A 27,510-nucleotide genomic window follows, 5' to 3' on the forward strand; every position below is an offset into this window, starting at 1 on the left:
GGCCAGGGACAGGCGGGGCGGGGACAGGCGCGGGGTGATGAGGGATGAATGCGTCGCTATAACGGCTTCGATGAAGCTACGAGGCAGACGTCGCCGATGGCAAATCGACACTGCATTCTCGGCTTTCCAGGACAATGAATGAAAATGGAACTTCAAGTTTTTTGATGAGATCAAATAGACTGAGATGAGGAGGAAAGAGCCTCCAGGCACTTCGGATATTAGGTATCTCGTTCCCTCCCTTCCTGCTGCTCGCATGTCGCGGCCGCGCCTTCCCGGCCTATCACGGTGGTGCCAGCCAGGCGGCTGAGTATGGCTCCCGGTCACCCAATCTGGTTTAGCGTGCTCAGGCGCGGTGAAGCATTAGGAGACTCCAGCTGTGATCCGAAGCCGCTGACCAATAGCAGTTGGCGCCTGACGACGGGGCGCCCTATGCAGTCAGCCAGGCCCCAGTGGCTGCTTCCACTGTGGGACAGGCTATTCCACGAGGTGGCATCCGGTATGCTGTCAGGCAGGAGCTGAGGAGCAGCCCGCCCTGCCCTGTTCCGCGCCCTGCCTATAGCCCAAGTGGTAGTTACCTTAACGCTTGGCCTGAGGATGCTCAGTGCACCTCAACCAGCAATTGCGCATTCAACCTAGACTTCGCCAACTAATTCGGCACGTTGACCACTTGTTGACTCTCTCACGTCGTTGCCGTGCCACATCTACAATACGCCATGCGTGAACGAATTACCTTTGTCCAGAAGCTGGGTGATTCCATCGATCCTTCGACGCTCAAGGTCACCGACGGCGTTCTCAGCGGCCCCGAGGTGCAGGCTGTCCTCGAAGACAGACTGACAATTGCACTGGACGAGCTACCCACCGAGCTACACACACTACTCAACAGTGTCCACGAGCTACATGTTCGATGGGTCAGCCCTGTCGCTTATGAGGCCGTGAGCCCACTGCTATCGCGCCTACCCCCGGGCTTCCACTTATTCTTCACTCCGGCAAGAGGTGATGTCGACGCGTCGTGAGTCGATGGGTGCTCTGAAGTGACTGTTGTGTTTGTTCGCCGCCCCGTGTCCTGACTGTGGTTCCAGAGATAATCTATGCCCAACTCTCGCCCACGTATTTGGGGACATCGCGTGCTCAACCCCAGCTGTCGGTCTTGTCCAACTTCCTTCCGTATAGGGAACCCCCCTCGTGACTGACTCCCGGCTACCAGGATTCCTTCACGCCGCTGCAAAATGACCGCTTCTCTCACTCCTCCGCCTTCCAGTACTTCCAGCCTCTGGAGAGTCTGTCCCACTTCATCGCATATGCCCAGGACCAACTATGTCCGCCATCAGACGCCTTGTGCGCCGCAAGGCTGAACAGCCTGGTCCTGGCAAGCTCACTGGACCTCTCATATGACACTATTTCACACACGCTCAAGATAACGGCACTCTGGCCGTACCAGAAACAAGCCGTGCACGCCATATCCTGGCCGGAGCTGAGGACCGAAGTGGGAGTGCTGTCAGGGGAAATCCCCCCAAACCTTGAGCCTCACGAGGTCGGTCTAGCCGGCCTTCTTACGGTCCTGGGCCAAGACACAAAGCCCTCGGCAACTATGTTCGCGGTTCCATCAAGGCACCGGGACGCAGAGTCCAAGTTCTCTGCGAGGTTCTTAGAGCCGACCGGCACCCACCCCACCCTCCAGATCCAGCTTGAATCGAACAAGCCGCCATCAGGCGGGTCATATTGCTCGGCCCATGCGTACTTTACTCTGCCCAAATCCATATTTGCTGATAAGTATCAGCTCGCAGACGACTTGTTCCTGGCCTCCAAGAACTTGACCGCACTTCGATACATCTCGCAGCCCGTGGACCTTGAAGCGCCCGAGTACGTCATGAAACAGTGGGGGTCGGCTGTGCTTCTCGAGCTCTCGCCCCCAAAGAGCGACAAACCCCAGCCGTGGACAACCGAGGTCCCCCTGCATCTACGCTACCTTGCTCCTTCTCCAGGTGGCTACGAGAACATACAAGTCCCGTATCCAGCTGTCTTCTGGGCTTGCACGGCTGAGGAGGGCACTAAGTTCCCGACCAACCCCTTTGAGAGGGTCAACCTGGGGTACGACGGCCTATTTGGGCCACGTACCGTGTTCTGGCACGTCGACCCCCGCCCCGTTAGCGGCAGCAACCGAATTACAAATACCATCAAGGTGCCCGTCTTGGATCTTGATAAAGCAGGCTGGGTCAATGGCGTTACAGCTATAACTGTTTTAGTTGGGTTTGCTTGGGTTGCGTGGAAGCTGGCGGCAGTCTATGTGAAATCGGGCTATGGTAGTGCGCCATCCTCAGGGACGTCTAGTCAGATCGGGGACAAGAAGCGGCAGTGAATGATTGGGTTTTTCGCTAGTCTGAGGTGTTATTGGGGGCCGGGTCCTATGGACCAATCTGCACCAGGCTGCACTGTTGGATATTGAGATAACAATGGTAATTATTCTGTGATAATGTGTTCCTAGGCGCCTTTGTATCTCGTTCTTAGTTTCGTGTTGATGATGACATTGCCCATGTTTATTTCGCACACCATACGAAGTTGCTTCTCAGACTTGACTTCGTTCCATTCTATCGTTGCTAGCGATTACGAGGAAACTAGTTATCTATTTTATCTGTCTTCTTGGGTAGGTCATAATTCACTCTATTATTCCTAAATATTATATGTACGTACATAAACTTTGTGAAAGATTGGATCTTAAAACCAAGGCCCAGAAAATAACCCACAATCGAACAAGAACCCTCAGTTTTGCAGCCATTCGCAGCCGTCGAAGGCAAATCATTTGTTCGTGTTTTTGCAGGTGCTTCAACCTTCACCGCGGTGAAGCGGGTAACTGTGGGCCCGCCAACCCTAGCAAGTCCAAGCGCCCCGCAGTGTGGGGGTTCGGCAGGATGATTAGCTCTAGTTTTTTTATCTCTTCTCGATATTTTCTATCGGCAGCCGTTGACGACTTCAGAACGACCATTGAAGAGCGACACGCAACTATTTTCCACGACGAGACGACCGACCACCTCCTCTCTCGCGCAACAGCAGAAACAAAACGCAGCGACGATGCGGCCCTTAGTCGAGAGCGAGACGAAAATCGTCTTTGACAAGCTGGCCAACTACCTGTCGGACCTCAAGAGTCTGATCGCGCCGCTCGACGACGGCGACCGCTACGTCTTCCGCCTCAACCACTCGCGCGTCTACTACGTGCGCCTGTCGATTGCGAACTTAGCCACGAGCATTAGCCGCGACAAGCTGCTCAGCGTCGGCACCTGCCTAGGCAAGCTGACCAAGTCGGGCAAATTCCGCCTGCACATCACAGCGCGCAAGTTTTTTCTAGCTACCCACCGCATTTCCATGTACCGTGTTACTAACCCTCTTTTTTGTACCCAATATAGTCCCGATCCTGGCCGAGCACGCGAGACACAAGATCTGGGTGAAAGAGAACGGCGCGCAGCCGTTTCTGTACGGGTCCAATGGTACATACCTACACTCCCACTCGTCTTTGCAATGAATGACTCAGCCGCACCCCCTTTTTATGCAAAGCCTAGACAACATACTAATGCCAAAAAAAACACAGTCGTCAAAGCGCACGTGGGCCGCTGGACCGAGGACTGCCCGGAGCACTCGGGGTGCGTGGTGTACAGCATGGCGGATGTGCCGCTGGGGTTCGGCGTGACGAGCCGGTCGACGGCCGACTGCCGGAGGCTGGATCCGACGGGCATCGTGTGCTTCCGCCAGGCCGACTGCGGCGAGTACCTGCGGGACGAGGACACGCTGTTTGCCGGCGGCGTGTAAGTTCTACGGGGGAACGGTGATACATGGAGAGGTGTCGGAGTGGGAAAAAAGGGAAAAAAAGAGAAACAAAATCAATCAACACCATTGGGAACAAGGCGTTTTTGGCGTTGCACATAGCAAAAAATTAAAGGGGGGGCCGGGACGGGAACGGTTTCTGATAGATTTTTTGGGCTAGGTATTGGGATTGTTTTAGTGATGATGGGACTAGGGATTAAAATAAAGAGTGGGAGACGGTTCTTTTTATTTTCTTGTTTTCCTCTATCTATCTCGGGATCCTAAAGCAATTTAGCACGGCTAGCGCAAGACTCATGAATATTAAGATACCAAGCTTCGCATCCTCTTTGTTTTATTTTTTAATTGTGAAATCTCAGAAACGAAAATCGCTGTTCGCCAACTCATTCTGTAAGGTGTGGGAAATGTGGGAAAAACTCCCCAGTCAAGAAATCTATGCAAGCCCAGCCAAAGGAAAACGAGAAAAAAAAAGGCGTTCAACCGCCGGAACTATGTCTCTATATCGCCGCCCCGCCGTCGCCTTCGCGCTCGTCCCCTCCGCTGCCCTGGGCATCTGCCGCCTCGGCAGCAGCGGCAGTAGACGGAGCAAGAACTTCTCGAGCGAGCGGCGGCAGCGGCGCCGTCACGGGAGTGCCAGAGCCAGAGCCAGGGGCCTCCTTCCTAAGGAGGCTAATGGACTCGCGCTGCGCGACGTACTCGCTATCGGCGTAGCCGAGCAGGCTCTCGACCTCTGCGCTCTGGTGACCCTTGATGCGCGCAATCTCGACCGACGAGTAGTTTGTCAGGGCGCGGCCGACCTCGACGGCGGGGCCGTCCCAGAGCTTGCCGTCCTCCCCGGCGGCCGCCGCGCGCTTCTTCACCACGCAGATGCGCACCGCCTCGTGCTGCGCGAACACGCCCTCCACGTCCACCACTCCGACAGGCAGCAGCCCGGCGCGCCCGACCAGCGCCTTGTGTGCGCCCGTGTCGATGAAGAGCGTACCGTGCGGCCGTAGCCCGTGCAGGATCCAGAAATAGCGGTCCCGCACGGGGTTTGGCGACGGGAGGAACCGCGTGTGCAGCGGGATCTTGCTCCTGTCGAGATCGCTGAGCGAGAGGGTCGACATGCTCAACAGATTTTCGGTGTGGTGGGGGTGGCTTTCGTCTGATATGGTGGAGGGGGTTCCGGCGGTAGGTGTCGCCAGGGAAGAGGACGACCGGCTGCCTTGGATGTACTTGACAATGTTGATGATGTTTCCGGGGGTTGAGGAGCGGGTTATGACGGTAGTCACCCCGGCCGACGTGGCTAGGCGGGCGGCGACAATCTTGGTAGACATGCCGCCCGTTCCTAGGGACGAGCCGGCGGTCGATACTGGTTCGGGGAGTTAGCTGCGCTAAATCACACGTGCAAGTTGGTAGAGCAAACGCACCGTCGGCGACAAGCGACCCAATGTCCTCGACTACCTCGATGGGCTGGGCATCGGGGTGTGTTCTTGGGTTCTTGTCGTACAGGCAGTCGACGTCGGTCATAAGGAAGAGCAGGTCGGCGTGCACCATAGCGGCCGTGATGGCCGACAGTGTGTCATTGTCTCCGAACTTGATCTCAGCCACGGCCAGCGTGTCGTTCTCGTTGACAATGGGTATGACGCCCATGTCAAGCAGCTCGTTGATGGTGTTGCGAGCATTGAGGTACCTGGATCGCTGGCATAGGCCCCGTGCATGTTAGCCAAGGGTCCAGCTTCTCGCCTGCTTTTGGTTGCTCTTTGGGGATGGGGGCTCGACTTACGTCGGCAATGTCACTCCGAGTGATCAGGATCTGTGCAACTGGTTGCCGTAAATGGCTGAACAGGCTGTCCCACAGGCTCAGCAGGCGGCATTGGCCAATGGCTGCGAGTGCCTATCTAGATGTGAGCATTGGTGTAAGCGATCGCAATGGGGTGAGGCTCAAACACGGACCTGCAGTTTGGAGAGATGCTTTGGCCGTTTCTCGACGTCCATCCTTCTAAGGCCGACGCCGATAGCACCAGAGGAGACAATGATGACCTTGTGGCCGTCTTTCCTGAGCTTGACGGCTGTCTCGACAATCAGAGAGAGAATAGAAAGAAGAGGCTCGTGGCTCTTCTCATCCACAATCGAGCTTGTTCCTAGATGTTGATCACTAGCGGTTAGCGCCGCTTGATGTATGCTGTATGTACGCTTCATATATGTATGTGTATGCTAGCTGCGAGATGAGTTACTTACCGAGCTTAATCACGACCCGCAACGGACGAGAGCCCTTCGTAGCTGACCTCATGGAGCGATTATCAGCGGCTGCGACCAGTCGAATTATACGGACTCGAGTATAAAGGAAAGGGCATGAGGAAGGATCATGAAGGAGGGATGTGGGCGGCTGGTCAAGAGTCAATCGGCTTACACAAATTACAACTTGCCTCCATTGCTACTATAGGAATATGTATTTTGCTTCTTGGCTCTTTGCCAGGGGCTGATGCAGCTGTGCAGGGCGCAGCTTGCATTCAACTGTCAGGAGTCATCCGTTATCCGTCATCAGTCTAGGGTCCAGTGCTCTTAGGTGTGTAAACCTTTGGTTCGTTCAATTGGCCGACATCGGGGATGCACAGCACAGAAAATATTTGCCCCCGCTAACGCCCTTCTTCTGAAGATTTGCTGGGTCTCACCGCCCCTGTCATGTCCCTTGTAGCTTGTAGGGCGTTGACGGCGCGCTACGGTACCTGAAAAAACAGAACGGTTCCCAGCCTGTCACCACTCGCCAATCGTATAGGTGGGGATAGGCTTTTAGCGGCCGGGAGAATGAGATTATCAGCGGCAGCTTGTATCTGATATGCAACGCTATTCAATGACACGGACGTAATTCCATACCAAATTCTCGCCGTCTGCCGCCTCGACTCGACGATAAGCTCTCGATTGAACTTGGGACGCAGCTAGCCACTCGCTATTCAACCTCCCGAGACAGTTCACTACAATCGTCCCAGTTCACTACAATCGCCCTGAGTCCCACCTGAAACGAAAACGAAGCTCTCCTACGACATTCTCGACAGAGAGAGACAGAGCTAGGGCTCTTACTACACAGCATGGCGTCGCCATCGCCATTACCGTCGCTGCCGAGCACCGCAGCAAGCACAGTAGCAACATTCACACTCACGCCCACACCCACATCCACATCTACATCCACATCCACATCACCGCCAGCACCCGATGGCGGCAGCGTCCCGAAACAGCAGAAGCTCCCGCGGTTCGTGTCCAACGACCCGGGGCGGACGGGGTACGACCCGTCGACGAACTGGTGGATGAACTACTTCCGGTCGGTGACGGGGACGATGACGGCGGAGGGGTCGTACCACTTCCGCGAGGACACGTACCGCAAGAACGAGGACAAGGACTGCCAGCGGTGCGAGAAGTACCGCGACTGGCTGTTTGCGCACTCGCCGACGGTGCGGTTCCTGCGCGACAAGATCACGGCGCTGGGCGGCACGCTGGACGAGACCAACGTGGTGTGCCAGCGGTGCCCGGGCCGCGTGCTCGAGGGCGGCGCCGGCGTCGCGCGCCAGTCGGGCGGCTTCAGCCCCGCCCACGGCATCCTGCTGTGCGCTAACGAGGTGCGCGACCGCGGCCACCTCGAGGACACGCTCGCCCACGAGATGGTCCACGCCTGGGACCACCTGCGGTGGCAGGTCGACTGGTTCGCCCAGAAGGACTTGAAGCATTCCGCCTGTACCGAGGTAGACTCTGCCCGCCCTCCTTTTTTCATCCACACACAAACAGGCTGACATGTTTTAGATCCGCGCATCCATGCTGAGCGGCGAGTGCCGGTGGATACGCGAGGCTCTTGTGCGCGGCAACTGGCGGCTGACGCAGCAATTCCAGAACTGCGTGCGCATGCGCGCCATCCAGTCCGTCATGGCGCGCCCGGCTTGCAAGGACGACGTGCACGCGACCAAAGTAGTCAACGAGGTCTGGGAGTCGTGCTTTTCCGACACGAGGCCCTTTGACGAAGTGTATCGTTGAGTAGGCAGGCAGGCCGGCAGTGCAATTGTGTACTATGTTGCCTGCTTCCAACCCACAGTTGTTTAGTGTGGATGTGTAAATCGCTCTGTTTTTGTTTGGGATGCTTTTTACGCCCACATTCTACTTGTATTACCAATGTAATGCCAAACAAACTCCTACCATATACGAGCATACGAGAATAAAAACAAATGATACATACCAAGCAAGCCATGGGCCCAAATCCGAGTCAACACATTTTGCATCATTGAGAAGTGCAAAGACAGAAATGTAAATGGCCGGCACTAGGTAAGGTGCACGCAGTAGGTTTCTCCCTCTGGTAATATGCATATATATGTACATGCGACAAACGCCCCATTAATTGATGATGTCCCCATTTGCAATTGGGAGTCCCGAAACTCCCAAAAAAAAACGCCCCAAGAAAGAAGGAGAAAGAAAATGACAAGACACGCGTCTGCATAATTCATTAATTACGTCGGTCCCGGCTGGCTACTTGCCCTGGGCCTTTTCGCGGTTCGACACGCGCTCTCCCTTGACGCAGTGCTTGATGATCCACGGGTGGTTCTGGACCTCCTCGAGGGGGAGGCGCTTATCGGGGTCGAGCACCAAGAGCTTTGGTATTATGTTAGCTGGGTGTGATGGACAGACAGAAAGAGAGGAAAACACACCTTCTTGATCAGGTCCTTGGCCTCCTTGCTCACCCACTCGGGGACGGTCATGTCGGCGCGGGCTATCCGCTTGTGGGTCATGACGGGGGTGTCCTCGAAGGGGGCCTCGCCGACCAGGAACTCGTACGTCAGCACGCCGAGGCTCCACAGGTCGACCTTCTCCGTGTACCAGTTGTCGTTGCTGCCCGACTTGATCATCTCGGGCGGCAGGTAGTCGAGGGTGCCGCACAGGGTGGCGCGGCGGTTGTTGGGCGCGTGCACGCTCCAGCCGAAGTCGGAGATCTTGATCTCGCCGTGAATGCCCATGAGGATGTTCTCGGGCTTGATGTCGCGGTGGATGACGTGCTTGCGGTGCAGGTACCGCAGCGCCGACGCCATCTGCGCAATGTACTGCGCCGCCTTCCACTCGGGGAACCGGTTCTCGCGCCGCAGGTGCTTGTACAGCTCCCCCTTGCCGGCGAACTCGAGGATCAAGAAGATGCGCTTGCTGTCGTGGAAGTGCCCGTACAGCTTGAGGATGTTGGGGTGCCGCAGGTTGCTCTGGATCTCAATCTCGCGCCGCACCTGCTTCTCCACCCCGGACCCGTGCTGCAGCTCCGCCTTGTACAGCACCTTGAGCGCGCAGATGAAGTTGCTGCCCCGCTCCCGCGCCAGGTACACGCGCCCGAACTTACCCTTGCCCAGCGGCCGCCCGATCTCGAACATGCCCAGGTGGAACTGCTTGGGCGTCAGCGGCTGGTCCACGTACGACGCCGACTTGCGCTCCGTCAGCGCCAGCTCGTCGGTGCTGCTGCGAGGGCCTGAAGACAGCGACGACGACGACGACGGCGCCGCCGTCTTGTCCTTCTTTCCGGGAGACGCCGGGTTGCCTGCCTGGTTGGACCCCTTCCATTGCGCGGCTTGTGATGGGAGCGTCACTGTTGTGGTAACTGTGGTTGAGTTTTGCGATTGCAGCGCCACCTTGTACAGGTTTGGTCTGCTGCTACTGTGGGCAAGCTGGCTTGTTGTTGACTTGGCGGTGGTCTGCGTTCAGGTTAGATGACTGCAGGTGCTGCCTCGAGGATGAGCCTGGAGCTTGAACGTACCTTTGGTTTCTGGTATACCTGGACCCCGCTGTCGGGGTCGTTCTCGTCGTTTACTGATAAGTGCTCGAAGCGAGCTTCAAGCGCTCGTGTGGCCATTGTTGACTTTGTTAACTTTGTTGACCTTGCTGACGATTGAATGCGGTTGGGGGGGAAAATGTAATGAAGGATGAGAAAAGGTCTCTGCAGTCAGAGGGAGAAAAATAAAAGACCAAGATGCCGCGGGCCGGATGTCGAGTTGTGAGGCTTTCTGCCTGGTCGGGTTGCCGCAACTGGAGGTGTTCGAAAGCAGGCGGTGATGGATGGGGGTTATTTACCCGCGCCAGGTTTGCTGCGTTGCCTAGCAACAGCGTTGGAGTGCACAATGCGGGGGCGGATATTAGCGCCGACTCCGAGGGCCTCCAGTTCCAGGAGCTGGTTTCCGGCACATGTTTCAAAGAGGCTTTCAAGCGGCTCTTGCCCTACATGTCTTTATTTTCTTCTTGTTAAAAAATTAACTCCTTTGTTTTCTAGAGACATCAAACTGCATACCCTGCAGTCGTCTCAATTGTAATTTCATTTAACCCCCACTATCATTGCTTAAAACTGGGTTTGTAGTTCTAGGATATCTCTATAAGCGAGCTTCCCGTGAGTAGTAATATGTGAGATAATTACATATCTACCTATTGGATATCTTGATGCTATTTCATTGCATAGGTAAGGTGTTTGGTTGTGGCTCTTTCAGCGTCTCTGCGTGAACCAGACCGTTGGAACGCCTCAAGGTGTTTGAAAGCCACAGCGTGCCGGATGTATGTCCCCGCAATTTGATAGCTCCCGCCCTTGGGCTGTGCCCCGCCAAAGATCTTGACCCCAAGCAGACAATGTCGAGACACAACCGTGAGAGCTGGCTTACTTGAGAACGGCGTGTGTTGAGTCCTAACTGTTCGAATGCTTGCCTATCATTGAGCTTGACCTGTTTTCGCTCTACCGCTAATTTTGGACTGGACCACTGTTCTCATGTCAAAAATTTAGGTAGACACAATATTTGGTCTGCCCCACCACCATCCGGGCCCAGAACAGAACCCCTTGGGTGCCTCAACCTCGAATTACCACATCAACGACAACAAAAACAAAGCCAAAATGAACCACGTCAGCTCGCCCAACGAGCCGTACCCGTCGGTGGATGACCTGGCGCAGGCGACGACGACGCACACGCAGGGTTCGTTCCGGATCGCGTCGCGCAAGCTGCCGATCCTCAAGAGCGGGCCCATCGACGCCATGAGCGCGCGGCTTGGCATCCCCGTGCCCGAGATGATTTTTGGAGACAACCTGCTGTCGGTCACCCACGTGCCGACGGGGTGGAGCATCGCCTTCACGGCCGAGGCGGCGCTGGACCGCGTCGACAAGACGGGCGAGCACATGCTGCGCGTCGCCTACGCCGGCGAGTGGAGCAGCAGCCGCGAGAAGACGAGCGCCGGCATCTCCGAGGTCGTGCGCCCCTACGACTGGAGCTACAGCACCACGTATCGCGGAACCGAGACGACTACTGAGGAAAACTCCCTCTCCGCATCCCCCACACTACCCCCCCTGCCGCTCGAGCTGCTGCGGCGGCGCGACCCGATCCTGTTCGCCGACGAGGTGGTGCTGTACGAGAGCGAGCTGGACGACAACGGCATCAGCGTGGTGACGGCCAAGGTGCGCGTGATGCCGGAGCGGCTACTACTACTATGCCGGCTGTTCATGCGGCTCGACAACGTGCTGGTGCGCGTGCGCGACACGCGCGTCTACGTCGACTTCGCCGCCGAGCTGGTCCTGCGGGAGTACACGGCCATGGAGGACCGTTTTGATAATGTCAAGCGCGCTCTCTACATGTCCGGGCTGGCCCCCGACGCCGTCACCGTCGCCATGCGCGACGCCAACCAGGTCGCACACCTGCTGCCCGTCGTCGACCACGTCCTCGAGGGTGTTTCCTTGGGTTCTGGGTCAGCATGATGAATATATATATATATCCTTGCGGCTTTTTTAATATTCTTTTTATTTTCATGCTATCATGTGCGTTTCGTAGAAATATCCTCGAGGCAAAGAGACCGGTAAGGACAACAAGCCGAGCTAAAAATCTGGGTGCGGCGTTTTCTTTTTTTTTGGGCGGGGGGGGAAGGGGCATTGGGAGTTGGTCGAATTACCTGCCTAGTTGAATACCTAGCCAATGATTAATTCTCTTCTTATTGATTCCCAGAGATATCACACAAGTAGCGAGGCGTATTGACGAGTCTTTCAATTGCAGGCTTACACGCACATTAGAATGGCTGTCATTTGAAATACACAATTACGACTCCTTTTCCTACTACCAACATCGTCTCACTCCTCCCTCCTGGATATAGAAAACAAACGCGCCGGCCTCCATAAACAAACCCGAAGCACACACACTACTAATGGAGGGAGCTGACGCTCCGACTGCCTACAACACAACTGGTTCTGCCACCCACAACGTGCCCACAAACCCATGACCCAGCCAGACGAAGAGGGACTGCTTGAAGTTCAGACACATCACCGGATATAGCTAAATGTGCCCGCGAGCTCAAGGCCCCGATGCGTCTACCTTCTCCACGAAGCTTTCAGCAGAGGGGACCTCACCGCATACAAGCAAAGCAACAGCTAACTTGCTCCCCTCGAAACCTTCGTAAAGCAATTCGAAGGGCAAAAAAAGAGACATGAGGAGAAAAAAAAAAGACAAAACAAATCACCTAGCGTTCTGCACCGGCGACGAGCTCTCCGTGACCTCCTCGTAAGAGAGCTCCCACTGGTCGACCTCCTTGAACTTCTTAGCGACCAACTGCAGCTCCTCGCCGAGGCGCTCGAGCATCATCTGGCTCGTCTCGGTGTCAAGCTCCTGCGCTTCCTCGTCCTCGGCGCCATCGCTTTCCCCGCCTTCTCCCCCGTCCCCGCCAACCTCGATCGACTCCTCGTTCTCGTTCTCCTTGTCCGAGTTGCGCGAGCCGTACGTCCTCAGGCCTGGCCTCTTCTTTTGCGCGGATACTGACGCCGCCTGCGCCTTTTTGCCCTTGCCACTAGCGCCGCGGTTCCCACTGAGCGATCGGCCCAGTGGCAGGGCAGCAGCGGAAGCGGCGGCCGCCCTCTTCTTCTTCCTGCGGGCCGCAGCGGCGGCTCTCGAGCCCGCCATGTAAGAAAGCTCGTCGTCGTCGTCCTCGTGGGCAGTTTCTTCCTCGTCGTCGTCATTCTCTTCGCCGTCATGACCCCCTTCCTCGCCAGAGTTGGTGAGGTCGTAGTGATCTCTATTTTTGCTTTTAGCGGCCTTGTGCCGGCGGCGCGGGAGGAGCGACGTCAGGTCTGCCGTGGTTGTGGCCTTGACGGGAGCCGAGGGCTTCCTTTTGGCTTTCGGTTTTGGCGCTGCATAGTTGGGCGAGTGTGTCAAGGAAGGCGGCGACGAGATGTCAGAGGCAGCATCCTCAACAGCAGCACCCGGTTCTGGAGTCTTGTGAGGCCTGGAAGGCACTGTTTTTCTGGTGTGATAGTAAGTCCGGTGGGCGAGCGAGTCCAGAGATGGCCAGACCACGGAACTGGAGACATCCGAAGAGCCGCTGCTCAGTGGGGGCGCCATGTCTAGGTCGGTTCCGATAAGCCGATGGTCGGGGGTTGACAACCGCTCTTGATCTAACTGCCTGGGCGGAGAAGGAGAAGGGAATGAAACAGAACTGGAGCTGCTGTCCACCTCTATTGACTGGTGAATATCATCTTCCAGTTCGAGAGCGGGTCTCTTCTCGCGGCCCCCCTGATCCTCTAGCGACTTGCGCTTCCGCGACGGCAGGATAGGGGATGCTTCTCTTGAGCTAGCATCAGTAGCGGCCGCGGGCTGCGAATGCCTCTCGGACCGTCTCTTCGCCAGTTTCAGCGGCGTTGACTCATCGTCGGGCCCAGAGTCATCTCCGGCCACGCTCCCGTATCTCGACGCCTGTGACTGGGGTCGCGGAGCGCGCTCCTTCTGGGCCGTCCCGAGGATACTTGGCTCGCGCGCCCGGCGCCTGAACATGCCGAGGTTGAGGGTCGAGCTAATGTTGGACGTGTTGGGGCCTCTGCTGCTCGGCCGGATGGGAGCGTCATCCTTCCCGACGATGCTGGATTGCCGGGGTCGGCGCTTGAACAGGCCGATATTGAACGAGGACGTATCAGTCGACCGGTGGCCGTTCTGCGTTGTCTCCTCAATCGCCTCGTGGCTGTCCTCCAGAGTGTCGTCCAGCTTGCCAAAGAGAGAGTCGTCGTCTAGATCTAGCCCAGAAGCATCTGTGAGCCTTGGCAGAGCACGGCTGATCACCGACTCGTCTCGACGGCTATACTCGATATGGGGACTTTCGACGGCGCGGCCGCATCCAGGACTAGACGTCGAGGTGATATTTGCCAGTCGGTCCATCGCTGCATCCCGTTTGCGCCTCGAGTCCTCCAGGGCCTGTGTCTGCTCCGCCGTCATCTCCAAGCCATGAGGCACGTATTCCGTCTCGTCTGCCGTGATTGCGGCGGCATTAGATGCGCGTTTTCTCTTCAGGCGCTCTTTCTCGCGGTCGCTGATGTCGTAAATATCACTGCTTGGGTCACTGGGTTTGGAGACGGCTGGTACCAGGGGCGATGTTGTGGATGATTCTGCTTGCTCCCGGACGGCAGGTCGCGCCGACGCGACTCGCGATCTCTTAGGTCGCGGCCGAGGCATGGCGTGCGTGCAGTACTACTGAGTATGGCGAGTTAATTAGAGCCCCTCGGCAAAAAAATACAAACTGATCCGATCTAGGGATTGAAATGCCTAGGGCACTGAGGTTTGGGTGGGCGCGCGTGGTGGTTTACCCAAAGTCGAGAAATTGTTGGAGACGGTGAATGGATGCCGGATCAATCCCGCCCGCCCGACGCGTCGACAACAAAACGCTTGGAGCAAAGCTCCCTCAAAGACGCGTCTGGGGTCTTGGTGGGGGCCCAAAGTTTGGCCCAGGGGAGGGGCTGGGCATGTGGTCCAAGCTTCATTCCTCGGCAGGCACGGCCCTTGCTGGTGAGCGAATCAGCTGTTACGTCACTTGGCGGAGCTTTGAGAGGAAGCCGCCCCCTCCCTGCGCCTGGCACTTATGAGAGCCGACATTGAACGAGCTTAATGTCAAAGAGTTAACAGAAAACCTACTATCAAGTTTCGGCACCCGGGCATCAATGACAATTGGAAAGCAAAGAACTCAATTTCAACAAATTCAGAAACTATGGCGTCGCCACTAGTTGCCTGCCGTGGCGCATTCCGGCGCAACACCGTCCCTTTCAGCCTGGCCCTCACAACCGGGCTAGTCATGGTAAATAGACAAAGGCCAATGCGGTGCGATTCGGCCATTCCTGTCTCGGTCCCGGGCAGCCGACACGGCTCGACGGGCCACCGAAAGAAGGAGAGACTCAACTCTGAAATCATCAAGCAGCTTTCCGGGGGCAGCTTGTCCGGTACGTCTGACCGACAAAGGAAGCATCTGCAGCGACGAATTAGACTCTCTTCAACTAACATTCTTCCCTTGTTCCCGTCAAGGCTTCTGCGCGGGCCTGCTCGTCAGCGTCTTTTCTCGGACATTGGTCCTACTGATGGGAGTTTCCATAGTGTTTATCCAAGTAAGTCAAATATTCATACATATTGGCAAACAGACGGCTGCAGCTTCTCAAGCTTGCCATGCAAAATCCAAACCTATTTCGCTCATACTCAAAATCATAGGTCGCATCCCGCTATGGAATAAACGTGGTAGAGCAGCTTAATCTGAAGAAGCGCGTCGAATCATCCAAGATTCTCACAATGCTGAGCAAAAACACCGCCTTCAAAGTTGCCTTTGGCGCATCTTTTGCGCTGTCCGCCTTCATGTCTTTCTGAAAAACCCCTGCTTCTTTTGTCAGGCCGAGCAAAAAAAACACTTGATGAGCGCATGGCGGTGCGCATTTTAAGAAGAAAAAACTGCAATGGGAAAAACCAAAAGGCAAAAGCCGCCGCACCAAAAACATAATAAAATCTGCAATATCACAACAAACAAACGCACATCGTTGATGGAAACTTAACTTGGCCTGATAGTTGCTACGCACGATTATCTACCGCACGGATATTTCAAAGGCAGATCTGACTGGGTCCATAGCCAGGTCCGTTCGTCACAACGCTGCTCTTTAAAACGGCTGAGTCTCTCGGACGAGCCAGCTATGGGTCAGGGGGTCTGTATCCTTGAAGAATGCCTCCGTTTTGGCGAGGATCTCCTTGTTGGAGTCGTTGAGCCACTCCTTCTCTTCTGGCGTAAGGAGCGACACGTCAATCAGGTTCCGACAGTAGGGAACCATTGTGACGTGCTCGAATCCGAAGTACGGCTTGTCGCCAAATGTGTGTTCCGTTTTCACCTCGCGCACCATGGCAATGTTTTCGATGCGGATACCGTATGTGCCATCCTCGTAGAAACCTGGCTCAATCGACACGACGTTGCCCGGCGCGAGAGGCACATCGATATAGTTACGCCTAGTTCCAATACCGATAGGCCCCTCGTGCACGTTCAAGAACGAGCCCACACCATGTCCTGTACCGTGTCTATAGTCCAGACCTGCTTTCTGTTGCGCATGTTAGCGTCTATCCACATCGCAGCCAAGATTATTCGCCCCTATTTTTCTGTTGGAAGGACACATGACATACCCATAGGAATTGGCGGGCCAGGCAGTCGATAGCGAAACCATTCGTCCCCTTGGGAAACACGGCCGTGTCCAGTGCAATGTTTCCTTTCAGCACGAGCGTGTAAGCTTTCTTCTCCGCCGGCGTCGGCGTTCCAAAATGCAAGGTCCTGGTGGTGTCAGTTGTGCCATCCTTGTACTGTGCTCCAGAATCGCAGAGGTAGATGGCGTTGGGGTCGACCACTGAGCAATTGCCCGGTTCCGGCTTGTAGTGGATCACGGCAGCACTGCAAATTCAGGAGTTAGCAAACACACAGACGACAACAGTAGCCCATCAGAGATGGGGGGTGGAGGGGGTTCCTCACTTGGGTCCCGTCGACGAAATAGTGTCGAAGGAAAGACCAACAAAGTCCTTCTGCTTCGAACGGAACTCCTCCAACTTATCGGCCACGGCGACCTCGTCCAAGACTGCCTTCTTGTTGACTAATTGGTCTTCAAGCCATGCAAAGAACTGCGAGAGAGCTGCACCGTCGCGGATGTGACAGTTCCGCATTCCGCTCAGCTCCGTCTCGTTTTTGACTGCCTTCGCGTCTCCAATGGGGCTTCTGGCTTCCTCAACGAACTTGCCACCCCCCAAAGCTAATTTCAGAGCCCACGATGCCTTACCCGAGATGAGATATTTCTTGGCCGGAGAGGTCTCCCCTTCTGCCTCGGCACTGCTCGCCAGGACCTTGGTGTCAACAAAGAACTCGTCATACGGCTTGAACGAAACCTTGATCGTGTCGAGATAGCTCTTGACTTTGGCGCTTAGCTTTGACGAGTTAATGTAAAGAGTGGCTGAGTCATCAGTCACGATTGCGTACGAGTAGAAGACTGGGTTGTATGGGATATCACTACCGCGAAGGTTGAACAACCAGGCGATGTCGTCGAGGAGGGAAACGACAAACCCAGCGGCCTTTTTCTTGGCAAGCTCCTTACGTAGGTCGGCAAGCTTTGTCCCGGTGTCCTTGCCCGAATACTCTGGAGAGAGGTACATGACCGGCTGGCTAGGTCGAGGTGGTCTGTCAGCTCCCCAGACCTGGTCAACCAGGTTCTCGGACAGGGCTACTAGACCAGCGCCACCGCTCTTCTTGATGCTCTCCTCGAGCTTCTCGGCAACGGGGCTCGCGATGAGGGTGGGATCGACAGCGACAGTCTTTCCGCCGGCCGACTGGGTGGCAGTCCACTCTTGCCAGGTGGGCACATCTTGAATTCCCGTCTTGAGAAGCTGCCAGTTCTGGTCGAGCTGCTTCTCGGCCTGGTTGAAGTAGCGGCCGTCGGTATTGAGAGCGGCCTTCTCGTGCGTCACGATGGCAGTACCTGCAGAGCCGCTGAATCCAGAGATGAATGCGCGGCGGCCGTCGCAGGCGGCTATGTACTCGGAGTGATGGTTGTCTTCCGATGGGACCACTGCAGGTAACACAATGTCAGTGTCTGGCGAAGCTTGGGAGCGCGGGAAGCCGGCAGTGATTGGAAGCACGAAGCATAGGTAAACCACGGCAAGCACACGCCGTCACACCTACCGTATATGTCGACCCCATGCTTCTTCATCGAGGCCCGCAGCGCGGCTAGGCGGGCGCTTGTGTCCACCGTCTCCATATCTTGGGCGCGGGCCTGCGATGCAGAGGCCGGTCTAGCAGCTCGGGTGTGGATAGGTCGTCCCGTGAGGGCTGGCGTCCAGAATGCACGTACAGCTCTGAGGCCGGATTCTGACCTTCTCAAGGTACTTCTCGGAATTGCACCCGGCAACCAGATGCTCGCGCCGAGTCGAACTTGCACGGTCCGTAGAGGGAAAGGAGCAAAGGCAGCAAGACAAGGGCGCGCCCTTATATACCGCATGGACAAAGGACCACCTCAGCTCCGGCAGACAGGTAGGCAGGTAGGTAAGGTAAATTGCAAAGAGCGAGCTACCTATCGGCCTGTGGGAGGGAAGCAAAGCGACATAGAAGCAGAGCCAGCCTGAAAGGGAAGGAACGGGTATTCGAGGTTGGAGATGGGAGTTCTATCCGACCCCACCTTCAGCCCACTAATACCCAGTGGTCAAATACCGCCCGGTTACCTTATTAGGGGTCCCTTACAGGCTCCCGCTTCGTTTGCCAAATCACGCGGCGTGGGCCATGGAAAGAACCCCAGTCAGAGACAGCATGCCCGCATACAAGTGCAACAGAGGTGAGGGACAGCGTGGGATGTTGGAATCACTCTCGTAACGGGTTCGATACTTTCGGATAAGGAAAGCGGAAGGATGAAAGCAAACGGTGCGGCGGTGGCGGCGGTGGCGCTGGGATTCCCGTCAGCTCGGGCAAGTGTGGGGTTCCATCAATGGATACCGGCGGGGCTACCGTGCAGACGGAGTGCCTTTAATACGTACCTAGTTACCTTACCTTTCAGGTTTCTTTATGGGGCCGTCTACTCGGGCTGTAGGAATTGTCTTCTAGACTGTAGGCACACCAAAAAGGTACAATTGGCCATCGCACCAAGCCACTAGCCCAGCCAAAATCGGATTTTTCACCTTAAAAAGCCTAGTTACCTTAACCAACTTTGACAACGCGATGAAGAATGCAGTGGCGCGTGTTTACCCTGATGCAGACCCTCAAATCTGTATTTTCCACATCAACAGTATCATACTCGGAGCCGTGCCAACGTGGGAAAAGCAGTCCCCGGCCCCCCTGCAGCCCTCCACCGGCCAGTTCAGTATGCAGTACGGCATGCCGTGCAGTCATGACCTTCTTGAACGATATATGCATGGCCAGCCCCGCATTGCACAGGGCATGGAAGGTAAATTGGTCCTCAAAAAGTTGCATTTTCACCCATACTAGTGGTTGGAGAGATCCATACGTGACGGAGGCCAGTATATGAGCTTCTACGAATTCGACCGTGTTACTCGCCTACGGGGCAGACCGCGAGGCTCGACCGCATTCGCCCCGGACCCCCGAGCTCCCCGGTCTACGGCTCCGTTGTCCACAGAGCCGACGACAACGGCACCGACACAGACCCCGACAGCCACATCGACTGGCCGGGCAAGCGGCTTGAATCCTTCCATTCGCCAGCAGCCCTCAGTATAGGAGGGTGTCAGCCTACAACAGGAAGACAACAAGGACAACAAGGACCAAGAAAACACCATGGAAATCCTCTTGCGCAGGCACAACGAACTGTGAATGGCCTCACAGTCCCGCCTGCTCGCGGCGGCCGCGGCGGTAAGGCACAGGGAACCCGGGCAACAAAGGGAGGTCCTGGCAGCCGGGGCGGCCGTGTTGCCTCGGCATCGCGGGCATCTACCTCACGGGCTTCATCTGGGACGCCTGCCTCAACGCCCACGGCGCGTATGAGGGGAGGGGGCATTACAAAGGCTTCTACACGCGATGCAACGGCCCGTCGTACTACTAGGGCTTTGGCTGCAGCGTTTGACGCCCAAAAAGCAGTGATCTTGACGAGGCGTAGGTAAGGCAGGTTTTTATTGCATTTTTGGGCATGTTATGTAAGCAATAATACACGTTGAGCCGCCGGCTTTTAATGCAGAAGTGAACGATTTGAGCGAGTTCTACGGCCCTGAAAGAGAATTACTGCATTTGGAAGCATGTTGACGTTGGCGACGGCGGCGAGGTGTAATTGCGGTGCGAGGATGTTGTGCGATTGCTCTGAACTTGGGTGCGCTAGCTTCATCCCAGGACTTAGCCTCTTTTTTGGTGCGAAAAGTGGGGTTTTAATGGCTTGGCGCCAGGGCGCCATGTACCTACAGTCTAGAAGACGTTGCCTACAGTCCAAGTAGACGGTCCCTTCTTTATTTATCAGTACATAGGTAAGGCAGACTACGTATAATGAAACGCGACCCGCTATGGAACAATTCTGGCTGACCAAAGCACGCAGTTGAGGTCATCATTACTGCACATCAATGCCTGATTCCTTAGAAGCATACGCCGTACGTTGGCCAAAGCTGGGGCCGCAGGAGTTCTTTTGATAAACTCCGCTGCCACCTGAGTCTGGAACCAACAACACCGCAGACCGGGGCTAAACGTAAGCTAAAAGGGATCATCAGGCAGAGCAACTGGCCAGACGTGAGTGGAAGCCTCGTCAAACGACTTTTCTCAAAGCTACGAGTGTTGGATTCCTCCGTTACTTTTCCATTCTTTCCATTCTTCGATCCGCTGTCTACAATACCTAGTTCGTGCAACTGGCTGTTTCGTCATAGGGATAATTCCTCTAGAATTTGGGCACCAATCGCAGCCCAGACAACTTACCTACCCTGAATTAGGCAGGCCACTGTATTAACTTGAGGGTTCAATGTTGAAGATTGCCTTTCACTGACGGGACCCACTTCCCGCGATTAGGACCTGACTGGGCTCACCCAACCCCGACGTCAAACCATCATTAAATCGACATTTATAAAACGTCGATGGTATTGCAGCAGCCCTCTCACCTACCGTAGTTACCGGAACCGGAATGCACCTCATAACCGTGCCGACCTCACCATGGAACAGCTGCCCTTGCCGTCGAGTCTCACCGAGGTGGAAGCGGTCAGTCCATAACGAACACAGGGCAGTGGAAGCTTTCTGTTCTGTTCCCACTAACTCTTGCTCACAGTTGATCCGAGCGCTGTATTCGCGAAACTCTCCCGAGACCATCTCCAAAATACAGGAGGTTTTGCAGCGGCTGCAGAAATCGCCCCAGGGGTGGCAGCTCGCCTCCAGCTTGATCGCGAGCCGCGATGAAAACGTCAGATTCTATGCTGCCTTGACGCTGATCGTCAAGCTCAACCGAGACAGGTACGTACAAGTACAATGTATTTTGTTTCCTGGAAATCATTCCCCAATTTGGCAGATGTAAAGCCCCATGGCTGGCTCACACTGCGTCTCTGTGTCTCTTGGTGGGAACCGAGCCGGCCATGGATGAGATGAAAGCCGCCTTACAAATTAAACCCCCTTTTTTGTATCTGAATTCCAAAATTCGACACTAACCTGCAATCAAAATACTAAAAACTCAGTGCTGAGCTGTCCGAGGACGATGCCAAGGGTCTCATCGAGAACATCGTGGGATGGGTCCTTCAGTCACTGGCCGATGGCACGAGTGCCTTCGTGACCAAGAAGCTCAGCTCAGCTCTAGTCACATACTTCATCCACTTCTCCCACCTGTGGCCCAACTGTGTCCGCCATTATGTCCACTGTCTAGATCTTGGCCGCGGTGTCTCAGTCGACGGGCTGGACGACGCTCTGCCTACAAGCGAGCTCGTTGCAAAGCTCAGTCCCCAGCAGCTCAAAGCCGCCATCTGGTTCGCAACCTCGCTCGTTGAAGAAGTCGGGAAAATAGACATGAACTCGCCTAAATTGTAAGAGAGGTTCCCCTTGAGCTTACAACTACAGATGTTGACGCAGATACTAACAACCCCTAGTGCAATTGTTCACGACCGGCTTGTCAAGAACGCATCTGATGTAGCATACCTTCTCGCCCGTAGTTTCTCTCAGCCGCTGAACACTCCTGGGCCGAAGATACAAGATGATGCGCTGAATTGCTTTCAGGTATGCCTGAACCGCCACCCCTAGCGACCATTTTCCGCCGAGTAAAAACAAACACCGGCAGCGAAGAATACTCTTGACGAGGAACACTGGCTGACCGGGAATAAAGGCTTGGATTTTGTATGCCCAGCGCGTTCCGTCTAACACGGACGTCCTGATAACGCCGCTCCGGGAACTTGTCGACCCGGCAATGAATTGCTTCGCAGATCAGGAGCTTTTCCAGCCCACTGCAGAACTATTCAGTGACGTTCTTTCTAACTACTCAAGCTTCTTGACTGAGTCCCACTACGGTGCCCTAGCCTCCCTGTTCGACAGCCCGTGGGCGGCAGAGCATTACAACCGAACCATTCACGGAAACCACGAAGAGGAGGGCATTTCTTTTGGTCTGTTAATGCTAGCATACGGAGACGCCAAGGTACAGGATCTGATGACGAGCCCTGATGACCGCTCCCAAAGGTTTCTTGAGAAGCTTAGTGGGCTTCTCGCCGCCGACGGCTACGTCGTGAGCGACGACGCCATATTCGTGCCCGCCCTCGAATTTTGGAGCACATTTGTCGAGACCATGATCGACAACACCTTCTCGGACGAGGAAGAAACAAAGTCTTGGAAACCCTACGCCGATCAGCACCTGAAGGCCATTGTCATGAACTGCTGGCGCAAGATCCAGTTCCCCCCAGCCGAGACATTTACAGAATGGGACTCGTCTGAGCGTGTCGGTTTTAGTGATGGCCGCAAGGATGTTGCCGACATGCTGCAGTCCATATTCACTCTGAATGCCTCTAGTCTTGTTTCCTTTTTCGCCGACTTGTTTCTGCAGTCCGTTGCTGCTCAGGCATGGGCCGAAGTCGAAGCCTCGGCTTTCTGCTTAGGATCGCTTTCCGACTGTCTTTCGGACAACCCCAAGTATGATTTTGAGCTGAGCAAGATATTTGATTTGTCCTTCTTTGAGCTACTTGGCGAAGCCCATGGCTCGGTGCCTCTCCGACTTCGCCAGACTGGACTGTCGTTGATAGAGAGGTATTGTGAGTACTTTGAACGGCATGCCGAGTACCTTCCCCATGCTCTCAACTTGCTCTTTGCCGCTGTGGGAGACCCTGTTCTCGGATCGCCCTCAGCCCGGTCCATTTCCACCCTGTGCTCTTCTTGCCGCTCAATCCTCACCGGGGAAGCTGGTGCATTTCTCAGACATTACCAGGTAATCCGCAATGGCCAGGTTCTTGACTCACTTGTGGAGGAAAGAATTATCCTGGCAATCGCGTCCATAATGCAGGCCATACCGGATGAGAACCAGAGACTGGAAACATTCAACGATCTCTACGTCCTGCTCAAGAACGATCTTGACCTCGCCGTGCGCTTGAAAGCACACCCGGGGTTACTAAACCTATCCGACCCTAATATTCTCAGGGGAGTAGATCCGCCAAACCCGCAAGTTACGCCCTCTGCCGATGAGGTTTCTCTTCAGATCGCTCTTAGATCTCTCCGCTGTCTCGCCAATGTTGGTAGAGGCATGCAGGACGTCAAAGAGCACCCGGTAGATCTAGACCATGATCCCCCCCCCAAGCGGATAGGGGCAAAGCTCGCGAGCATACAGGCAGACATTATGGGTGTGATCATCGAGGTCCAGCGGAACTTCAGCACCAGTGGAGAGATGATAGAAATAATTTGCAACATTCTTCGGGCAGGCTTCTCCGAGACTGAACCTGGGCCTTTCGTGTTGCCGCCCGACGTGGTGACGGACTACCTTGTTCAGCAAACATTCAAGACACCACGCGTGGGCACTCTTCTCAGCACGGTCTGCTCGTTTGTCGGGTCGCTTTACAGCGGGCCCAAGCTGTTTGTGCCGAACCACCTCGCCCGCCTGCTTCCATGGGTCATCTCCATACTGAAGGCGCTTCCAGGTACGTCTCAAGTGCTGCACTTCTCTCTTCCACCTGACAAAGTTTTAACTTCTCTGCACAGAGCCCGAAGACGACGCCGAGATTTGCCAGAACGGCATCGGCTTGGTCGAAAAGGTCATGGCGCGCTACCCCGAGGTTCTCTTCCAGCTGCAGCCCTCGCAGATGCTGGAGTTTTTCTTCATGTTCTCGCTCAAGGTTCTCAACGGAAAGGAGCCACTCCCTAAAAGCGCCGCGGCTGAGTTCTGGGTAAATTTTCCCTCCGTCTCCTTTTTGTCCCTACCAAGCAAACGAAATCACAGAATCTCTACGCATAATGATATCCTATCTAACTTCTGCATGGTATAGTCCAGCTTCATTGCTCTCAAAAGCGACGATAACCCGTCGCTGCAGGCCACCATTTCCGGGGCCACGAACCACCTCGGCCCGCTCATCGCGCTGACGCTCGTCCAAAACATTGGCGGCAACGCCGCCCGCAGCGAAATCGACCGCCTCACCGAGCCCCTAAAGAAGCTTATCAGCAATCACCCCCGCGCCCAAGCCTGGCTTCAGCAGGCGCTGTTCCACGAGTCTTTCCCAAGCATCCAGGTCACGGCCGAGGATAAGATGCTGTTTCTTAAGAAGATTGTTGGGTGAGTTATTATCCCCCCTTCTTCGTAGATAGGCCATGAGTCTTTGAATGGCCGGGTACCTAGCTAACCACGTCGGCGGGCACTCTTTAGGCTCCGAGGCGCGAGATCGACAAACCAGGTCGTGCGCGAGTTCTGGCTTTCGTGCCGGGGCTCCAACTTTGCTTATGTTTCTTGAGAGAAGAGTGGAGAGAGAGAGAGAGAGCGGCCGGGTTTTTTTCTTGGGGACATGATTCAAATCCATGGCTTTTTTTCTGTCTTTCATTTTTCTTTTGTTGATACTCGAGTACGTTACAGGTTTGGTTTGGATCAATCAAGGTTGTTTGTAATCAAAAAAGGGGGAAAGCAAAATTACATGCACACCGTATGTGTGTGTGTGGCGGCATTTGGTAACCAGAAGGCAGAGCATTAGGACACGCACACACACACACACACACACACATACATACATACATACCCACCAGCATGGAGGAGAATTTCATGGCATGGCATGGCACGGTATGGTTGATAAATGAATGGCATAGCGTGGCATGGCAAACTTCATTACAATAATCCCACCAGAGTTGGGGTTGGATCTTGTCTTTTTGTTTCTTTCTTCTGTTTATTATAGATGCTGGAAGGAAGGAAGAGTAGGGCGAGGCGAGGCGAAGCAGGCGGAATAGTGCTCATCTTCTGTAGGAAAAAAGGAAACCCACCCATTGAGCAACGGGATAGTAATATCACTGCAATATCACCTATTAGTACATATGGATGAGTTCGGTTATGAAACTGAGTTCGGGGCTTTGTTTTCGCATTTGCTCCGATTTGATCTCTCTGGCTCAAAATGGAATACATTTGCTCAACCTAGGAAATGGTTTCCATGATGTAAACGAAACGTAGGGGCATGCTTTGGAAGACCGCTTTCAGAAGAAACAATCTTTGCATTTTGTTTCAAAATACACGGTACGCCGAGTAGATGGGAAATAAAAACAAGACTGGTCATCTGCTTATATAGGTAAGTACCTATAGAGATTAACAAGCACGGGCTGAAGGGAAGGCTAATTGTTTGGTGGCACAATATAGGTTCTCATTTCTCATTTAGCAAAGGGGGCGCGGTTGTCACGGCGAAGAGCGCATCTGGTCGCGGACAGAACTTGTGACATGTGGGTTATTCAATCCCTATTGTGCCCAAGAGCCAGCTTACATCGCACGCATCTAGGTCTGAGTACATCTAAAACCTTTGTCTACTTATACTCAATCCAAGAAACCCTATATCGCTGTTTTGGTGGTGATGAGATTAAGATGTGCATTATTGACAGGTATTAGCGGGATAACGATAAAAGGATAGGGGACAACAGCCTAATGCCCCCTTATCCTTCCATTCCTAGGAGAGGTGTATCTCATTTGGGTTCTTACCCTCCCCCTTTCCGCCTCCTATACTACGCCGATGCGTTGCCTAATTTAAAAGGCAAAGACCTGGTCCTGCAACTTGCTCACAGGCCGGGCCTTCTGGTAGCCCAGGCTCTCAGTCGTCTTCTTCAACCCGCTGATCATGGGAGGCGGGCCGCAAAGCAGAATCTTGACATCGTCGGCAGGCTTGGGAAGCCATTTCTAAAACGAGAGACGAGACAAGTCAGCAGTTGCGCCAGATGTAGCTTACATATGATTCTGAAGTTGGGGGGAAAACTGACGGTAATCATGTCAGCAGTGACGTAACCGACGCCGCCAGTCCAGTCGGCAGGGGGCTTGTCGAGGACGTAGTGGACGCGGAAACCCTTGTCCTCGGCAGCGAGAGCGTCGAGGTCCTCCTTGAGCAGGATATCCTGGGGGGTGACGTTGGCGAAGATGAGGTCGACTTGGGTGGTATCGCCAGCCTTGCGACCGCGAATGATGGCGCGCACGACCTGCAGCATGGGCGTGATGCCGGTACCACCGGCGATCATTCCGAAGTGGCGCACCATGTTGGGCGTGTACACAAAGGCTCCCTTGGGTCCCTTCACGCGGATCGTCTGCCCCACCGCCAGTCCAGCCATGTGCCGGCTGATGTTGCCCGTCGGGTACGACTTGATCAGGAGGTCAAAGTGGCCCGGCTGGTGGTCGCCGCTGATGGGCGTGTACGACCGCACAATATCCTTGCTCGAACCGTCAGGCTGATCGATCGCCGCCCCGATCGAAATGTGCTGTCCGATGGGCAGGCCGAGAATCGCGGTGGGAGAGGGCAGGGCGAAGCGGTAGCTATGTTGACGGGTTAGTATTTAGTTAGGGGTTCTATGCGCCGAATGGCTCGGGAGGAGGTTAGGCGGTCTTGTGGTAATGACATACATGGCAACATTGTGCGAGATGACGGTCTTTTCCTTGAGCTCAAACTCCTTGAAGGTTTCAGGGTTGAGGACCTTCTTGGGTACTGTAAGGAGGCAGCTCGGTCAGCTTTCTGCTCTCTCTTGTTGTCTCTTCCTCTGTCAGGGAGGCGCTGTGGAAATGAAAACATACCGATTCTCCAGAATTTGATGGCGCTCAAGAGAATGGCGAGCAACGCGGCATAGCCTGTCCATTCCTTCCTAACGATGATGGTCCCAAAGACTAGTAGGCCGGCGGGGATGTAGACGGCGTCGAAATACTTTCGCGAAAGTAGTGGTTCAGACATTTTCTATTTTAGCTTGTCGCTTGACTGGCACGAAACTATCACCAGTGAGTTCTGTGCTCTCGCCGAAATTAAACTTGTCGAAGGTTCCTTCGGGCGGCGGGCGCATGCACGGTCGTCACTAGCTTCGGGGGGTAGAGAAAAGAAAAGAACCGGAGCTGGGAGGACCGGGATGGGCCGATTTTGCTGCGGGCTGGCACGATTTGGATTCTGCCGCGGACCGCGACGGAGCTCGGTTTAGCCAAATTTGGAGAGCTTCAGGTTTTACTCGGGGCAGGGGCGGATTCTAGTGCGGCTTGAGGCGGTGTAACTCTAGCTACAGGCCTCTGTGGGTGGGCTTGCCTGGGTGTGCGGGGGGGTTTGGAGGGGGCTCCTGCCGCCCGAAAAGGCGAAAAAGCTCCGAACAACGGCACGGCAGTTGCACTCGAACCCTCCTTCCTTCCGTCTTTGGGACCCGAGAATACCCTCATCAACGTGCTTGCTTACACAGCACCCGATACCTACACAAGGGATCCTAGATGTCAACCTACTTGCAGAACTCAATTTTGCATGAGTGTAACCACAGGTTGGAGACCCAGCATTTTGACTTTTGACGCCACAGCCTGCCTCAGCCCTGTCA

The 27,510-nt window shown here is 55.0% G+C and overlaps 12 protein-coding genes across 12 annotated transcripts; 7 read left to right on the forward strand and 5 right to left on the reverse strand.

The window, feature by feature from the left end:
- Positions 1-547: 547 nt before the first annotated feature.
- Positions 548-2,567, forward strand: B0T26DRAFT_712969 (PIG-X). Its single transcript, XM_060442102.1, has 3 exons — positions 548-1,009; positions 1,080-1,140; positions 1,205-2,567. The coding sequence occupies exons 1-3, from the start codon at positions 714-716 to the stop codon at positions 2,354-2,356; spliced, it is 1,509 nt and encodes a 502-aa protein (XP_060297150.1). The 5' UTR covers positions 548-713; the 3' UTR covers positions 2,357-2,567.
- Positions 2,568-3,066: 499 nt separating this feature from the next.
- B0T26DRAFT_741358 (60S ribosome subunit biogenesis protein NIP7) lies at positions 3,067-3,798 on the forward strand (the record flags this gene model as incomplete). Its single annotated transcript, XM_060443952.1, has 3 exons — positions 3,067-3,325; positions 3,399-3,479; positions 3,581-3,798. The coding sequence occupies 3 exons, from the start codon at positions 3,067-3,069 to the stop codon at positions 3,796-3,798; spliced, it is 558 nt and encodes a 185-aa protein (XP_060297151.1).
- A 509-nt stretch (positions 3,799-4,307) lies between these two features.
- Positions 4,308-6,082, reverse strand: B0T26DRAFT_645237 (Aspartate/glutamate/uridylate kinase; the record flags this gene model as incomplete). The annotated part of the gene is made up of 5 exons (XM_060437698.1): positions 4,308-5,161; positions 5,220-5,490; positions 5,576-5,686; positions 5,746-5,933; positions 6,031-6,082. 5 exons carry the CDS (start codon positions 6,080-6,082, stop codon positions 4,308-4,310), a joined length of 1,476 nt encoding a protein of 491 aa, XP_060297152.1.
- Positions 6,083-6,878: 796 nt separating this feature from the next.
- B0T26DRAFT_645103 (peptidase M76 family-domain-containing protein) lies at positions 6,879-7,812 on the forward strand (the record flags this gene model as incomplete). Its single annotated transcript, XM_060437686.1, has 2 exons — positions 6,879-7,526; positions 7,585-7,812. 2 exons carry the CDS (start codon positions 6,879-6,881, stop codon positions 7,810-7,812), a joined length of 876 nt encoding a protein of 291 aa, XP_060297153.1.
- A 486-nt stretch (positions 7,813-8,298) lies between these two features.
- B0T26DRAFT_646182 (kinase-like domain-containing protein) lies at positions 8,299-9,658 on the reverse strand (the record flags this gene model as incomplete). The annotated part of the gene is made up of 3 exons (XM_060437790.1): positions 8,299-8,421; positions 8,478-9,488; positions 9,563-9,658. 3 exons carry the CDS (start codon positions 9,656-9,658, stop codon positions 8,299-8,301), a joined length of 1,230 nt encoding a protein of 409 aa, XP_060297154.1.
- A 623-nt stretch (positions 9,659-10,281) lies between these two features.
- On the forward strand, positions 10,282-11,742 carry B0T26DRAFT_712981 (TIP41-like family-domain-containing protein). Its single transcript, XM_060442103.1, has one exon. The coding sequence runs from the start codon at positions 10,679-10,681 to the stop codon at positions 11,528-11,530; it is 852 nt and encodes a 283-aa protein (XP_060297155.1). The 5' UTR covers positions 10,282-10,678; the 3' UTR covers positions 11,531-11,742.
- Positions 11,743-11,808: 66 nt separating this feature from the next.
- Positions 11,809-14,498, reverse strand: B0T26DRAFT_712982 (uncharacterized protein; the record flags this gene model as incomplete). Its single annotated transcript, XM_060442104.1, has 1 exon — positions 11,809-14,498. A coding segment is annotated over exon 1 (1,976 nt), but the record flags the coding sequence as incomplete, so codon positions are not given.
- A 289-nt stretch (positions 14,499-14,787) lies between these two features.
- B0T26DRAFT_646483 (uncharacterized protein) lies at positions 14,788-15,431 on the forward strand (the record flags this gene model as incomplete). Its single annotated transcript, XM_060437818.1, has 3 exons — positions 14,788-15,016; positions 15,099-15,178; positions 15,279-15,431. The coding sequence occupies 3 exons, from the start codon at positions 14,788-14,790 to the stop codon at positions 15,429-15,431; spliced, it is 462 nt and encodes a 153-aa protein (XP_060297157.1).
- A 284-nt stretch (positions 15,432-15,715) lies between these two features.
- On the reverse strand, positions 15,716-17,839 carry B0T26DRAFT_752295 (peptidase M24, structural domain-containing protein; the record flags this gene model as incomplete). The annotated part of the gene is made up of 4 exons (XM_060445506.1): positions 15,716-16,144; positions 16,227-16,488; positions 16,567-17,650; positions 17,764-17,839. The coding sequence occupies 4 exons, from the start codon at positions 17,837-17,839 to the stop codon at positions 15,716-15,718; spliced, it is 1,851 nt and encodes a 616-aa protein (XP_060297158.1).
- Positions 17,840-18,689: 850 nt separating this feature from the next.
- Positions 18,690-19,459, forward strand: B0T26DRAFT_872583 (uncharacterized protein; the record flags this gene model as incomplete). Its single annotated transcript, XM_060447966.1, has 2 exons — positions 18,690-19,015; positions 19,090-19,459. Coding segments are annotated over exons 1-2 (594 nt in total), but the record flags the coding sequence as incomplete, so codon positions are not given.
- Positions 19,460-20,706: 1,247 nt separating this feature from the next.
- B0T26DRAFT_741366 (armadillo-type protein) lies at positions 20,707-24,449 on the forward strand (the record flags this gene model as incomplete). The annotated part of the gene is made up of 8 exons (XM_060443953.1): positions 20,707-20,751; positions 20,819-21,000; positions 21,219-21,560; positions 21,624-21,750; positions 21,857-23,645; positions 23,707-23,891; positions 23,991-24,274; positions 24,365-24,449. 8 exons carry the CDS (start codon positions 20,707-20,709, stop codon positions 24,447-24,449), a joined length of 3,039 nt encoding a protein of 1,012 aa, XP_060297160.1.
- A 1,062-nt stretch (positions 24,450-25,511) lies between these two features.
- On the reverse strand, positions 25,512-26,991 carry B0T26DRAFT_327832 (uncharacterized protein). The gene is made up of 4 exons (XM_060434395.1): positions 26,741-26,991; positions 26,573-26,654; positions 25,942-26,485; positions 25,512-25,861 (listed from the first exon to the last, which is right to left on the reverse strand). Exons 1-4 carry the CDS (start codon positions 26,892-26,894, stop codon positions 25,712-25,714), a joined length of 930 nt encoding a protein of 309 aa, XP_060297161.1. The 5' UTR covers positions 26,895-26,991; the 3' UTR covers positions 25,512-25,711.
- Between the last annotated feature and the right edge of the window lie 519 nt (positions 26,992-27,510).

This window comes from Lasiosphaeria miniovina (assembly GCF_030549165.1).
Source record: "Lasiosphaeria miniovina strain SMH2392-1A chromosome Unknown B0T26scaffold_4, whole genome shotgun sequence".
Classification (NCBI taxonomy): domain Eukaryota; kingdom Fungi; phylum Ascomycota; class Sordariomycetes; order Sordariales; family Lasiosphaeriaceae; genus Lasiosphaeria; species Lasiosphaeria miniovina.